Source organism: Equus przewalskii, chromosome 28 (assembly GCF_037783145.1).
Source record: "Equus przewalskii isolate Varuska chromosome 28, EquPr2, whole genome shotgun sequence".
Taxonomy (NCBI): domain Eukaryota; kingdom Metazoa; phylum Chordata; class Mammalia; order Perissodactyla; family Equidae; genus Equus; species Equus przewalskii.
This window is the reverse complement of record NC_091858.1, coordinates 19,647,706-19,662,588: the sequence shown is the minus strand read 5'-3', so window position 1 is coordinate 19,662,588 and position 14,883 is coordinate 19,647,706. Positions and strand designations below refer to the sequence as shown.

The 14,883-nt window shown below is 42.5% G+C and overlaps 1 protein-coding gene across 24 annotated transcripts in view; it reads left to right on the top strand.

The window, feature by feature from the left end:
• MTUS1 (microtubule associated scaffold protein 1) overlaps positions 1–14,763 on the top strand; it is a 150,853-nt gene extending 136,090 nt beyond the window's left edge. For all 24 annotated transcript variants that reach the window (XM_070598326.1, XM_070598324.1, XM_070598313.1 and 21 more), the window contains 7 exons: positions 3,860–4,074; positions 4,861–4,966; positions 6,036–6,109; positions 6,265–6,360; positions 8,823–8,939; positions 11,749–11,846; positions 12,427–14,763. In XM_070598326.1, the coding sequence (XP_070454427.1) occupies positions 3,860–4,074; positions 4,861–4,966; positions 6,036–6,109; positions 6,265–6,360; positions 8,823–8,939; positions 11,749–11,846; positions 12,427–12,640 (920 nt within the window). In that variant the 3' untranslated portion in view covers positions 12,641–14,763. The remainder of the gene's footprint in view (positions 1–3,859; positions 4,075–4,860; positions 4,967–6,035; positions 6,110–6,264; positions 6,361–8,822; positions 8,940–11,748; positions 11,847–12,426) is intronic.
• The last annotated feature ends 120 nt before the right edge of the window (positions 14,764–14,883 follow it).

Sequence of the window (14,883 nt, the reverse complement as noted above, 5' to 3'; positions counted from 1 at the left end):
GCTTTGGCTTTGTTAGGTGTCTGATCCATTGACTAAAAGTGAGTGGAATTCTGGAGAAAACGCAAGGAAGAGATGAGACTGAGAGAGGAGTAAGAGCCAGCCAGCACAGGTGGCCTTAGAAGTCTGTCCTAAACTGTAATAAGTACAAGGAAAGGTTCATGACTAAAACGGTGGGGTGACGTCCCCGCTCCTTCCCACAGAGCATGTCCAGCCGACAGGAGCACTCTGAGAACCCTGATCTGACATTTACGTGTGTGTCCTTTAAAAAAACATTTCATGAATCTTTATGCCAAATGCATGTTTCCTCAGGAGCCCAGGCCAGTGAATTCAAAGTAAAGCCATTTGTGTGAGAGATCACTTCAGCCCAGCTGTTCTCGGCACAGCATCCCACGGCCAGGACCCAGAGCAAAGGTCTGTGCACAGCTGCAGGCTGATGTCACCGTCTGGGCCGGGCCTGTTGTACTAACAGCAGGAAGCCACCCGCTCCCCCATCTCACCCCTTCTTCTCCTTTCCCTCCCCTCCCCTCTGTCCTCCCTTCACCTCGCTCACAGTGGCCAACAAAACTGAACACTATTTCAGCTTGTTAGGGTTTTTTTTAAACAGAGAAAACCCCCCATCCAGTGGCTAATGTGAGAAGATTTTCATATATCCTATTTGATTTTTAAGGCTGATGCACTGTAATTATCCATTCGAACTGACGGTTGTTTGATTACAGGCGGATGTGTTCAGTTTGGCAGGTGCAGCATACTGTCAACTTCCACATAGAAGTTCTTCGAGTTTTTGGTTCTCTTAGGTGTTTCTGTCTCTGAAATGAGCATTCAGACGGGCCAGATCACATTATTACTTTGTTTTTTTTAATGTTGCTGATGTGTGAAGTTCCAAGTGAATTATTTCTCTGACCAGAAAACTATTTGATGCCTTGATTAACAGCTTGCAAAATATTTTTCTATTGCCTCCTTTCCTATAGAGTTCCCATACGGAGTTCACACAAGGAGGCTTGCGGCTCCATCATTTTATTTGTGTACTTTGGACAGTTAGTTAGTGGAAGCTAATGTATTTACTTGTTTGACTGACATTTGCCTTCTTGAATCATTTTTGTCTCCTTTGATAAATATTTAGAGCAATAAAAAGGAAAAGTGAGGAGGGTGTTCTCTAGCAACCAGCATAGCCATTATCTTTTGCTAAATTCTTTTAAAGAAAAAAATAACTTACAAAATTTAGTCCCAAAGGACTGAATTGTCATTGGTATCCCATTTGTTGGCCTCTAAAATCTGGCCTCCATCTACCTTTTTGGGTCTTATCTTCAGCTTTTCTCCCTTTTGAATGTTGTAGTCTGCAAGACGCACTGCAGTCTCCCACCATTGCTCATGGTGGAATACGGTTTTTACCCAATGTCAGAATTGTATTTATATCACATGGTTCAATTTTTACATCTGCTGACCAAATTCAAACCACAGTGAGATACCACTTCACACCCATTAGGATGGCTATTATAACAAAAAGAAAAATTTTGGTGAGGATGTGGAGAAATTGGAACCCTTGCATACTGTTGGTGGGAATGTAAAATGATTCAGCCATTATGGAAAACAAGGTGGCGGTTTCTCAAATAATAATAGAATTACCATATGATCCAGCAGTTCCACTTCTAACTATATACCCAAAAGAATTGAAAGCAGGGACTTGAACAGGTATTTGTATACTCATGTTCATAGCAGTAGCATTCACAATAGCCAAAAGGTGGAAGCAACCCAAGTGTCCATCAGCAGATGAATGGGTAAACAAAATGTGGTATGTCCGATCCTTTAAGAAGGAAGGAAATTCTGACATGCTGCAACATGGATGAACCTTTAAGATATTGTGCTGAGTGAAATAAGCCAGTCACAAAAGGACAAATTCTATATGATTCCATTTATATAAGGTACTTAAGAGTAATCAAAGTCATAGAGACAGAAAGTAGAGTGGTGATTGCCAGTGGCCAAGGAGGGGGGGAAATGGGAGTTATTGTTTAATTAATAGGAAATTTCAGTTTGGGCAAAAAGTTCTGGAGATGGATGATGGTGATGGTTGCACCCCAGTCTGAATGTACTTAATGCCACAGAACTCTACACTTAAATGATTAAAATGATGTTTTATGTTATGTATATTTTATCACAATTTAAAAAAATTTTCTTTTTGATCTGCCGACCAGACCTTCCGTACCACCCTAGCCACATGTAACCTACCTTGAGTGCCATCCACTGGGTCCTTAGGTACTGCCCAGTATTGTTGCTTCTCACACATGCATGTCTTGTCGGCTAGACCATGGGCCCCCCAAGGAGAGGCTGCATCTTGTTTCTCACTAGTTCTGTCACAAGAGGCAGCTGGGTAGGGTGCGAGGAGCACAGACTTTGGGTGCAGACAGAATCAGAATACAAACCGTTTACTGCAATCCAGTCCTCCACCTCGTGCTTCACTGTGTGCCCATGGGCAAATTATTTGCCCTTTCAGTTGTTTTCCTCCTTTAATCCTTTAGTGATAAGGTTCTCACAGGACTTCTGTGAGCGTTGATGAGATGACATGCCAGTCGTTGAGATTCTGGGCCAGTCATCATATAGTAGTTCTATTTTTTGTCATTTCTATATGGCCCGTTTTACCTCTGATAGAATACTGATATGGGATGAGTGACTGGTATTTCTACTGCTAACTGGCCTAGTCCCAAGAAAACAAGTCTGTCATTGCCAGAAATTCGTCCCAGGAAAGAGCCCATTTCGTGTTACTTAGGTAGAATAACCATTGATCTAAACAGTCCTCTTCTCTGCCCTGAAACAGTCATTTTTCCTTCCACAACTCCAGAAATACATATGTATTTCTGGAATATTCCTTACCAAAAGCGAGGTAAGGATTAATTTAACCGACTTACCAGTACCGGTTTTATGTTAGTCCATGGTCACGCTGGGATGTTAAGAACGTGCCGCCTCCTGACAGACACATAGCGCCCCTCTGAGCCGTATTTAACATCAGTGTAGGAAGGCCGGAGAAGTCCAAAGTCAAGCTTCCTGGGAAATGAGAGGGGTCTTCCAGGATTTATTACAGTGTGTGCTAGGATGTATTGTGTGTGAGTTGTGCCCGGCTGATGAGTGGAGTAAGTTGCCGCTGGGATCCGAACCCGCGAACCTGGGCCGCGGAAGCGGATCGTGTTAGTGATTCTGTTTTTGGTAGCCGTGGTGAAGAGGTAGGATGCTCTGATTTTAAATTATGTCGATCAAATTACGTTGCCCTTTTAAAATGTTAACTTTTCGATGTATTCATATTATATTGTAGCTTTTAAAGTGTGTTTTTTCTAAAGTCTGTATGCTCTGGTGATTTGGGTTGAATATGTTCTAACATTTTGTTTTTATTACTGTATTTTTCGAAATAATGAGTTGAAATCATCTCAAATTAAGTACAAGCTTAAAATCCATTGGTTTCTTCTCTCTGATCTTCCCAGTTCCTTCTGTGTCTGAGCCTCTCCCTACTAGGGGGTGGTCCTTAGAGACGCCTCGGCCAATCAAAGCCTCCTGTCCTTATGGACCCTGCACTGATTGGTCACTTCTCTTGGGAGCCTGGCTCTTCTCAAGTATGTTTCTTGTGTCTTGCTAGACAGGTGTGGTTTTTTTTTTTTTTTTTTTTTTTGCTGCCAGAGACCATTTCCTCTTGTTCCTTGTTACTGTTCACTTCTACACCATTATGTTTGGAAATCTAGTCACGCGAGGGCAGAGTACTCTTGAGAGTACTGTGTTTATACTTCCAGAGTCATCACAGCTGTGTGTAAATGTTATGAATTTAGGACATCCAGCAGGTTAAATGTCATCTCCCCTTTTCATTTTCATGTCTCTTCAGTCACTGCTTCAACCACCTGTGAGAAATTAGAAAAAGCCAGGAACGAGTTGCAAATAGCTTATGAAGGATTTGTCCAGAAGCTAAACCAGCAGCACCAGACTGATCTCACAGAGCTGGAGAACCGGCTGAAAGAATTTTACACCGGGGAGTGTGAAAAGCTTCAGAACATTTACATTGAGGAAGCAGAGAAGTACCAAAGCCAGCTGCAAGAGCAGGTCTGTGCTTTTGGGAGCCGAGCATGGTCTTGGTCATGGCCACTTATTTGAAATCTAACTGCTGTTGGTGGTGAACTTCCTTCGATGAACTCCTCTTCGTTGAACATCCATTGATGAACTTCTTTTTGTTTTTTAGTTAAATAAGTGAAAAGATTTTTTTCTTAAGATAAAAGCAATGTACATAGGTTGAGCAAAAGAGGGGGAGAAAAAAAGTAAGAAAAGATAAAATTAGAAACAACCCTTTATCCTACTCCCTAGGAATAATCCCTTTGTGAGCATTCTGGCATTTTGTGGCTAAGCCATTGGTTTGCATTTCTTCTTTTTTAAAATAGCGCTTGTTTAATAACCCATATTTCTCACTTCATAGTATACCATAAGCCTCTCTTTAATTTTCTTGCTCCCTTTTAAAGTCAGTTTTTCATTCAGCAAATATTTACAGAGCACCTACTATATGCCAGGCACGTGCTAGGGACTGAGGATATGGAAGCCAAAGTGACAGGCGTGGAGCTTAAGTGGTCCTGTCCCCGTGGAACCTAATCCTCATTGCTCATGATGGACTCTGCCATTTCCATCCTCGAACCCTGGAGAACTTGTGTGTTTGGTTCCTGAGGGGAACGGAGTGGAGAATTGGGAGTGGCCAATCCACGCTGGGTCGTTCCTCACCTGTGTTAGGTAGCCCTTTAATGTGAATGCAAGCTCGTGTGTCAGGTCTCCTACTGTTGCTGCTTATTATTCAACTTGGGACTTTTGATTTTACTGGTAAACTATTGTTTTGTTTTCTTATAGTTTGACAACTTAAATGCTGCCCACGAAACCTCCAAGTTAGAAATTGAAGCTAGCCACTCGGAGAAAGTAGAATTACTGAAGAAGGCCTATGAGACTTCCCTTTCAGGCAAGAATGCTTTTTTTCTATTTAAATAGAAGAAGATCTAATGGAACAGCGTGAGATGTTTTAAAACGGAAATGATTCACGACTTTCTCCTCCAGAGAATAGCGTGTGGTATTCAGTTTCGAGGGTTTTTGGTTTCTTTTTTGCATTGTTCATAGTCAGCAGATGCCCTTTTCCCTAAGGATGGGAATAATTTGTTATAAATGCCAGGCTTTTAGGAAAGAAGATGAACTTTTAAAGAACTGAAAGGCCTTTTCGATACGAGTTGTCCTTTACCGCTTTAGGTCCTGGGAAGTTGAAGGCGTTAGTTTATATCCTGGCCACGGTAAAGGAGCCTCGCTAAGCACTCTTGCTCACGTGAACTCTTGCGCACCAACACTACCGTGACATGTAGGTGGCCCTTGTTGAATAGAGAAAGAATCTTTTATTTCATCGTGATTGGAAGAGTTGAAGGAAAAGAGGAAGAAGCCATTTCTTTCAGAACCTCATTGGCCATGTAGCTGAAGTTGTTACCCTAAACTCATTGCATTCTACAGAGAAGCCTGGGGACAGGGGGCGAGAATGGGGCCGTGTGACCTTTGGCAAAGGTCTTTCTCATCAGAAGAATAGAGTTGTTGTGTGAAGTCAGAGATGATAACATGTAAAAGTGACTGGCTCGGGGTAAACATTTAGTAAGCATTGTTTTCTTCCCTCCTGCTAGAAAGGGGTTTGATTTTAGACTTCTCTTTGGTTCATGAAGAGCAAATGAGAAAGAGCACAGGCACTCCAGACCTGGAGTCTGAAGGCCAGTGTTTGAGGCACCGCTCCTGGGAAGTACACTATGTGTTCCCTAAGGTCTCCTGGCCTCTCAGAGCCTCTGTGCTCTCAGTCATAAAATGGGACTATCTGCCCTACACACCTCAGAGGGCTAATGTGAGAAGAGATAGCTTAATTTATATAAGAGCATCATACAAGTATAGGGTAATGTAGTCGTATTGCTTTGTAATCAACTCTTACATCTGTGCTTTATCAACTCTAGAATACAATGATCTCATAGGATGTTATTGCCTCACAAAATATCACTTCTTTCCAGAAATCAAGAAAAGCCATGAAATGGAAAAGAAATCACTTGAGGATTTGCTTTATGAAAAGCAAGAATCATTAGAAGTAAGTCAATCTCAATAATCACTCCCGCCCCCCCCCACCCCCCAAATCACCATCTTTGAGGTGTGTGTGGTTTTGGCACGTTTCTGTGTACATTTGCTATATTTCTGGTGTCTGCTTGTTAACTTACGTTCCACATTCCATTGTTTGTGTTTTAGAAACAAATCAATGATCTGAAGAGTGAAAATGATGCTTTAAATGAAAAGTTGAAATCAGAAGAAGAAAAAAGAATATCAAGAGAGAAAGCCAGTTTAGTAAGTTGTGTGTGCTCCTCCATCACTACTGAATTTTTCCTGTGCTCAGCTGCCTCTTAGAGTCAACAGAGTGTTCAGCAGCTGGAGAAATAATATGGGTTTGGAGTCCTTTTCATATCTTGCAGTGTGATTTTTAAAATATATAAAACGGCTTCTTTGTTTACTGGTGTCTTTTTTTTTTTTAATCCTAAAAACTGACATACAGATGAAGCCCAATTTATTGGGAGTGGTCTAAGCTAATACCTACAGGAAGACAAAAAACTATAAATTAGGGCCAAGGTTTTATGTGAAACTTCATTTTTTTTTAACTGACTGCTGGATTGAGATATAATCTACATACCACGATATTCACCCTTTTAAAATGTACAGTTCTGTGGTTCACAAGTCATACATTGGTCACCAGTATCTAATTCCAGAACATTTTTATCACCCCAAGAGGAAACCCTGTACCCATTAGCAGTCACTTTCTGCCCCCCCCCCCCCCCCGACTCCCCAGCCCTAAGAAACCACCAGTCCACTTTCTATCTCTAGGGATTTGCCTATTCTGGATGTTTTCATGGAAATGGAACCACGCTGTATGTGGTCTTTTGTGTCTGGCTTCTTTCACTTAGCTTATGTTCAAAAGTCGTGTATACTGTGGCATGTAAAGGTACTTCTTTCTTTTTAATGGCTGGGCAATATTTCATTGTATGGATAATCCTCACTTTTGAAAAGTACCAATTTCTCTTGTAAGTTCAACTTTCTCTTGGAGCTTTTATTGTTATTCCTCTGCCCTTTTGTGGGGGAGGTATTTTCTTGCTGCTTCTGTCTGTGGTCCTACCATTTTCATTCCATATATTTATGCCCTGACATTGCAGAAGCAAAGCTTTCTTGTCAGTTAAAATCTGTTGCCAGCTAACAAAGCGCAAGTGTCTGTCTCTCCATGAGCTCTTTTGCTGATATTCTCATTGGGAGATCCTCTAGATATTTGAGTACAAGTAGATGAGATCATATTTAATGAAACTTCAAAGCTGTTTATTCTGGAAGATTCTTAGAAATAGTCAGTGATTTAAAAAAATCTAGACTTACATACAGGGTGTAAACCTTACTAATGGTTTGGGGAAGAGATTCTAAAGAGCTTCCTGGGACTACAGTGGTTTTGGGAAAACTAAGAAGGAAACAGAGTGAGAAAAGCAGGAATATCTTATTGCCTTACCCCTGTTGGAATGTGCCCAGATTGTGGAAGAAAGGCACACGAGAGTGAGGGAGAAAGGGACAGGCTGGCAGAGAAGCAGCATAAGGTGAAACAAGCCTGTAAATGTTCTAATTTTAAAATTCAACACAGTAAATTATGCTGTTTCCCTTTAACAAAGCAAGATAGGATTTGCCAGCTTTAGGGTTAAAAGAAAATCATATGTAAAGGGATGACAGTATGTGAAACTTAGGAAATTTGGGGAAGAGCCCTGGAGTTGAAGATGTGGGTGTCCCCTGCCCCAGCACCTTCCGGCTCTGGCACGTTCCCTGAGCAGACCTTTTGAGCTGTGGGACATGTTGCCTCCTTCTGTGAATGGAGGGGTTTGATTAAGTGATCCCCACGGGCCCGTTCCCCTGATTCTCCCCAAGGATCGGTCCAGAGCATTAACCACTGCCCAGGAGGACCGTTTTGATGATGTGCACCACTGATTCTTGTCTGCAAAATTCTCTCATTAAACATCTGATCAGCAGATCTTGTGCTATTAATTTGTATCATACATTTTGGATGGTTCAGTTGAATTTCCATAAATAAAGCAAGGAGTCGGGGCATCTACCTGGTGCTGTGCTCTAAGAGGATGTCTCCCCTTACGCAGTGTTTATTTTGGGAAGAATTTTAGTAGTGTATGTGCTATATGCCGTGTGGGTGTCGGGGTGTCACAAAATAAAATGATAGGGTGTTATGACTGCCCTAGAAGTATGGCCGACCAACATAGTCCCATCAGAATATAAATCTAAAAGACTCAGGACACTACTGTCATTTCTCTTGTTTCCCAGAGAGCCCTATAAATGTATCGCCTTTTCATTCCAGATCAGTTACTGATTTTGGTTAGAACTGTTGTTCCTTTTCTCCCTCCAAACACCAGTAAAGGACTCGCAATTGCTGAGTCTCTAGCTACGGTTCTGTTTTGTATTGTAAGCAGTGGTTTTTCTCTTACTTCCAAGAAAATATTTGGTGCTAGCAATATTTTTTCCATATTAAGTTACTGATGAATGAGTGAAATGTTTTCAAAGGTGAAATGTCTTATTTCATTGTTATAACTGAAGACTTTGAGGTTAACATTATCTTAACCCTTGTCACCTTTCTTTGAAATGCTGTAAGAAGGTGGAAGTCGCTTGCTCCCTGTTTGTCTAATTTCTAAATCTAAGCAAAGATTCTTTATATTAGAATTTGAACTATGAGATGGTGTTAAATGATCAGTCAATGCTACATCCTGCTGTGTCTTTTCCAGAAAAACCCTCAGATCATGTACCTGGAGCAAGAGCTGGAAAGCCTGAAAGCTGTGTTAGAGATCAAGAATGAGAAACTGCATCAACAGGACGTCAAGTTAATGAAAATGGAGAAACTGGTACATCTTTTCCAGAGCCTTACCAAATAGAATAATGTGTGTGAAATAGGACCTGGGCTCTGAACTAGAACTGCACCGTTGTTTTAACTGCCACTTAAAGATATTTGGAAATATGCAAAAGGGAAGAGAGGTTACATTTTCTTTTCTGTGTTTGCTCAAGGCTTATTTATTGCCACCTTCTGGAACATTCTTTTCAAGGAACATGTAAAGCAGCATTCAGTCCTTGGAAAAACCACAACAAACAAATCAGGCTCCCATTTCGGGGGCCTGTGACTCTTCACTGCATAAGAAGAATTTTGAGATAACGTAAAAGTAGTACTTTAATATATTGCCAACTCTGGGCCAGTTTCTTTGGCCCAGAACAGTTGGATGTGTCAATTAAGCACATTGGAGCAATTCAGTCTTGCTATCTAAATGCTTCATCTTGCTGCATGTCAATGAGAATGTGATAAAAGAATTATGCTTTGATAAAATTAATGCGGTTGGACAAATAGCAAGCATTATGAAAAAGAGGAATAGAGTTCAGTTTGTGGCCTCTAGGACAGAGACCTGATGTTGGCCTGTGAGTCTATCCAGAACTATGGGTTTGAGCGGCGTGTTCAGTGTGAGTCTTGACCCAGCCCTGGAACACAGCTGCTAGTAGCCAGGAGTCTCACCAAGTGGGCAGGGTCTGGCAAGGCAGCTTAGTTGACCCAAACCAGTGCTGTGCTTTGCTCTTGACTGTGCCAACGCCTCACGCTGCTCGCCTCTTCTCTCTCCAGTTACAAGTGACTCGTTGTTGAGTTAGTATGGTCAGTCGAACCAGCCCGGACTGACCACAGGAAGCATAGAGGTCGCTCTTCGTTTGCTTGCTTGGCATTTGGTTCCGTTGTCTATTAGAGACTCTTACCTCTCCACGGAGGAAGGGAAAGTCCAAAGCCCCATGTAGATATATGGGCACTGAATTACCAGGAAATCTTATTTTTTATAGGAAGGAAAGGAACTCGTGGTTTGTTAATAGCCCCAATCTGGTATATACACCTGTTCCTGCCAAGGGTCACCGTGTTATATCAGGTCTGATAACTCTGCTTAGTGGCAGTGAGTGAGGACTGAGATAATCCTATTAATAATTTGCTGCCCCATGTGCTATTCGTGCACCGAAACTTTTCAAACAATCATGTGCGATAAGAACAGGTTCTGCTGTAAAATGACTCTTACATTTTAATTTTTGTTGATGCTCAAGTGTTTGTCTCTTGCCCTGCCCAAGAGGCATCATGATATTAGCCAGCATTGCATTGTGTGTATGCAGAAGGATGGGTTGATATGATGAAAGGTAAACTACTGTTCCCTTATCTATTTGTAAGCTCCAGGCCTTTGTAAATAATAAGACACTTAGAAAGCAAGGAGCCTTGCTCAGTATGAAAGCTTCAGTCTGAAAACCAGCTCTGCTGGTAATCAGCTGACATCACCAGGGCTGGTTTCCTCTCCTATAAAATGAGGAATTAGATGAGATAGTATTTTAAGGCCAGTCACTGCCCAGTCTCTTAATTCCAGATCTTCACACCTCATGTTTTATCTTGAATTCCTTGATCATTGCTGCAACTTCCAAGGTCCCCTTTCTCTTCCATGCTAGTCTCATTTTTTGAAAGTTATTTTATTTGATTAACTTGTCCTGAGCACTTTCTGGATAATAGGAGATGTTAAGAACAATAGGGGGGCTGCCCTGTGGCCGGGTGGTTAAGTTCGTGCGCTCTGCTTCTGTGGCCCAGGGTTTCGCCGGCTGGGATCCTGGGCGCGGACGTGGCACCACTCATCAGGCCATGCTGAGGTGGCGTCCCACATGCCACAACTAGAAAAACCCACAACTAAAAATACACAACTATGTACTGGGGGACTTTGGGTAGAAAAAGGAAAAAAAAAAAAAAAGAACAGTAGGACTTCAAACTAAAAGCCATAGTCACAGGAGATCAGTCCCGGCTGCAAGGACAGGGACTTAGAGTTAATTCTGACAGAGCTGTGATGCAGCCTCCTAAGCAAGCCATCAAATCTGAGCCTTAGAAAACAAGCTGTGACGTCATCAGCCCTCCATCACGTTAAGTGATTAAATGTCTTCTGGGATTTTGTCCTCTAATCTCGCAACTGATCAATTTGTTTTCCTTGAAAGTTTAGCCTGGGCAGGCCAGCAGGAGAACAAACATATCTTCGGGTGAACTGAGGCGGGAGCTTTCTATACTGTCGCTCCTCTCATCCGATGCTCTACAGAGCTTTGTGAACGGCTGCTTTGAGTGGCCACTCAGAGGCCAATGCTGAGAGTAACTGGAAACCATATTTAAGACCATATTAATCATTGCCAAGAACTGTGAACTGTTGGCCTATGAGTTTTCATCAAACGTGGGAATTTTTTTTTTTTTTTTTTTGCAAAATTTTCCATAAGAAGCTGTAGTGCCCTTGATAAAGGCAGGCTGTCTGGCTGCTGTTTTTGTTTTCCACCTTGAAACTGAAAGAGGTACAGCCCCCAGGGCTGCAGAGGGCAGGGCGGCAATTCTCAGTGGGGATTCTAAAACGGTGTGACCTGGAACAAATTAGTTACCTCCTGGGTGTGTCACTTTTCAAGCAGCCCGGCATTCACTTTTTAAAAAATAACATCCAGATGCTCTATTTGGCTGCTTCCGATTCTTTTTGCAGGGAGTCAGTGTCCATGAATCTCAACATACTATTAAACTTTCCTTAATTCAGTCTCTCCAAAGTGTGCTTGTGCCATAAATGTGCCTTAGGAAATGACGGACTTTATTTTTAATGCATAAATGTTGGCGTTCTTGTGTACACCAAGGTGGACAACAACACAGCCCTGCTTGACAAACTGAAGCGATTCCAGCAGGAGAATGAGGAATTAAAAGCTCGGATGGACAAGCACATGGCAATTTCAAGGTAAAAATAAAGCGGACCTGTTTTTCCCAGGCTCCTCCCTTCCTCGAACTTCGAGTGTTACTTTCTTACCACACTCCACCCCTGTACCTCCTGGAGACACGATTGCAGTGGGGGGTTAAAGAGGTATTATTTCTATCTGGAAAATATGATGGTAGCGCTTCATGCTTTTACCATACTGGCCAGGACCAAATGCTAAGACTTAAGCGGGCTAGCCTTCCCCCCCGGGGCCCCTGGCTTGTTGACACCAGGAACAGTTTCGGTGAAGGAGCATCACATGACCCATAGGCAACAGGCCCAAACATAAGAGAGTCATAGGACATGCAGAATATTTGTGGGAGTGGCACTCAGCCTACCATGAAATTGCCCCCTAAAGTGCAGCTTTTTCTTTGGCTCAAACTCACATTTCCAGGAGCTGTCAGCCAGCCAACAACCCGTGCCCAGGAGCTCTGCAGAACTCCTTTATTCCAAAGGGATCGTTTTTTTGGACTCTCAAATATAAAATGGCAAGGAAAGTTTTTCAAGTTATTTATTTATTTGTAACTCAGATCCACATGGTTTCTGGCTCTTTTTTGTCTTGAAGGCAACTATCCACTGAGCAGGCCGTCTTGCAGGAGTCGCTGGAGAAGGAGTCGAAAGTCAACAAGCGACTCTCCATGGAGAACGAGGAGCTGCTGTGGAAGCTGCACAACGGGGACCTGTGCAGCCCCAAGAGGTCCCCCACGTCCTCCGCCATCCCTTTCCAGTCGCCCAGGAGTTCTGGCTCCTTCTCCAGCCCCAGCGTCTCACCCAGATGACGCTGTCGGAAAGCCGGGAGACTATCTGGAAGCATTTCTCCAGGTCTGCAGGTCTGCAGGGCTGACCCAACCATGACCATGGGAGCAAGAGCTACATTAGCTGCCGTGTAATCACCACCCTAGAACTAGAAAGTCGCCACCCCCAGAATGGGCTCCTCATGAGACTGGAACTCTGGAGGACGACGTGACTTGGTCCAAGAGACTCCTCCCCAGAAGATCTCGGAATTGGTCTACACGGACGCCGTTGCACAAAGCACTTAGAGAACGAGAACCTTGTTCATTGCCTTTTTCACCTAAGCATAAGGGGAAAAACTCTCAGGGGCCTATTAAGATAAAGATTTATAACCTTTATAATGTCCTTCACCACAGACACCTTCTTGTGACTTTTATTTTGGTCTGACTGGGGATGTGTGAATGAGATGGATGTAACAGAGTGTCATGTGTTTGATGCTGCCTCCTTTGCTGTGTATTCAGAGTCAAAAGCTGAACATATCTGGATATGTACCAATCAAACCATAGTCGGTGTATGCATTTCTGCAAAAGCCATAGAAGAGCGAGCAATACTTGCTGGAATTCTGGGTCTCTACCACCACCTCCGCTCAGCCCTTTGATATGGGGGGAGAGGGAATGGCAGGAAAAGCTTTGAGATGTCCATGTCTGTACATCCTCAGAATCCTTTTGGAGTATCTTGGTGGCAGTCTTTCAGTGTTCAGCCATGTCAGTTGAAACTGGCTAGGATTTTTTCTGTAGATTTTTAACTTACCCATGTGAACCTAACATTACACTATGATCTGTTTTCTCAGGCTATGAGCAAATGTAGAACTGTAATTTTTCTAGAAATCTGTATAAAGAAAAAGGGCAGTACCAATGGATTACTTCTGCCTTATGTTTACCTTGATCTAGGCTATCCTCACAGATTTAAACTGTCATCTTTCCCGTTATCTCGTCTCTTCCTTTTCCTTCTGCCCCCATCCAGAGCCACAAAAGCAAACCTTCTACCTCCTACCTACTTTTCTCTGGGACAAGGAAAAAGGAACATGCTTTTCCAGAGCCAGCTCATCTTCAAGGTACTGAATACCACCTACCAAGTAAACCAAGGCCTGGATCTGATATTACAAATTTTGGGAAACCCTAGAGAGAATAAAGAATGGGAGAGAGTCAGTGGCTAACAAAACTAAGATAGGATTCAGTGCTTATTAAAGAATAGGAGCACCTTGATTAAACCATAGATGCAGTATTTAATAGAACAAAACAGTCCGGTCAGATAATGCTAAGTTTCCACATACCCTTTGAGGAGTCTTTCTGTCCTGGGAAGGTGGCAAAATGGCCAACAAGTGGAAGATGTGGCTTGTACAACTCTCCTCCAAGTTGCATTTCGATTTCTTTTCAAAGCTTATTACCTCCCCCAATTCTGATACTTTGCGGGGAGGTGGAAGGAAGAGCTGTGGCTTTTTCTCCCTCTGCTTGCATATGCCAGCATCGCAGTGTCAGTATTTACTAACCTGCGTTGCTGACGTTCGACGGCTGTACAGATAACCCCTATGGTAAGAACAGATTCAGGACACTAGAGGTGGATATTTGAGTCATCACTTACATGTATACTTCATAGCAAATTGATATTCATGACGCATGTTTTTTTCAAATTAGTGATTGTGTCTGCAGTCTTTTACCTCCAATAGTTTATTATGTATGTAACCTTCCATGTTTGCTTCTGATAAATGGGAACATAAGTTCACTGCCCCTTCCTGGAATCTCTCTCTGCTCACCCTTCTAAGTTCTCAATGTTATTAGCCAAAGTTAGGTTTGCCATCCATCCCCTACGCATGGTATATCTTGTGCTGTTCCCTGCTGTCCTCCGTACCATTTAGGTGTCTGGGGAAATCAATCTGACACAATTAATAGAAAATGTCTTCAGAGAGTGGGAGACAACAGGAGAGAAAATAGGAAACAAAACTTTAAGATGTTTTTCAAACCAAATGTTTTATGTATGATGCAAAATGTTGGCACGTCATAAAAATATGGATGTGTAAACAACTGTAGTTGTGCTCAGTTTGTAGTGATGGAAAGTGTATTTTACTTTGATCAAATAAATAATGCTGGAATATTCAATATAAGAATTGCAACCGCTGACATACTTCACTCTTCAAGGTGTCGTCCAGTTGATAGCCCTTCCCACAGCACAGGAGTTGACATCATGTCTCCTCTTAAGCTATTTTCCAGGAATTTCCACTGCAACCACAAAA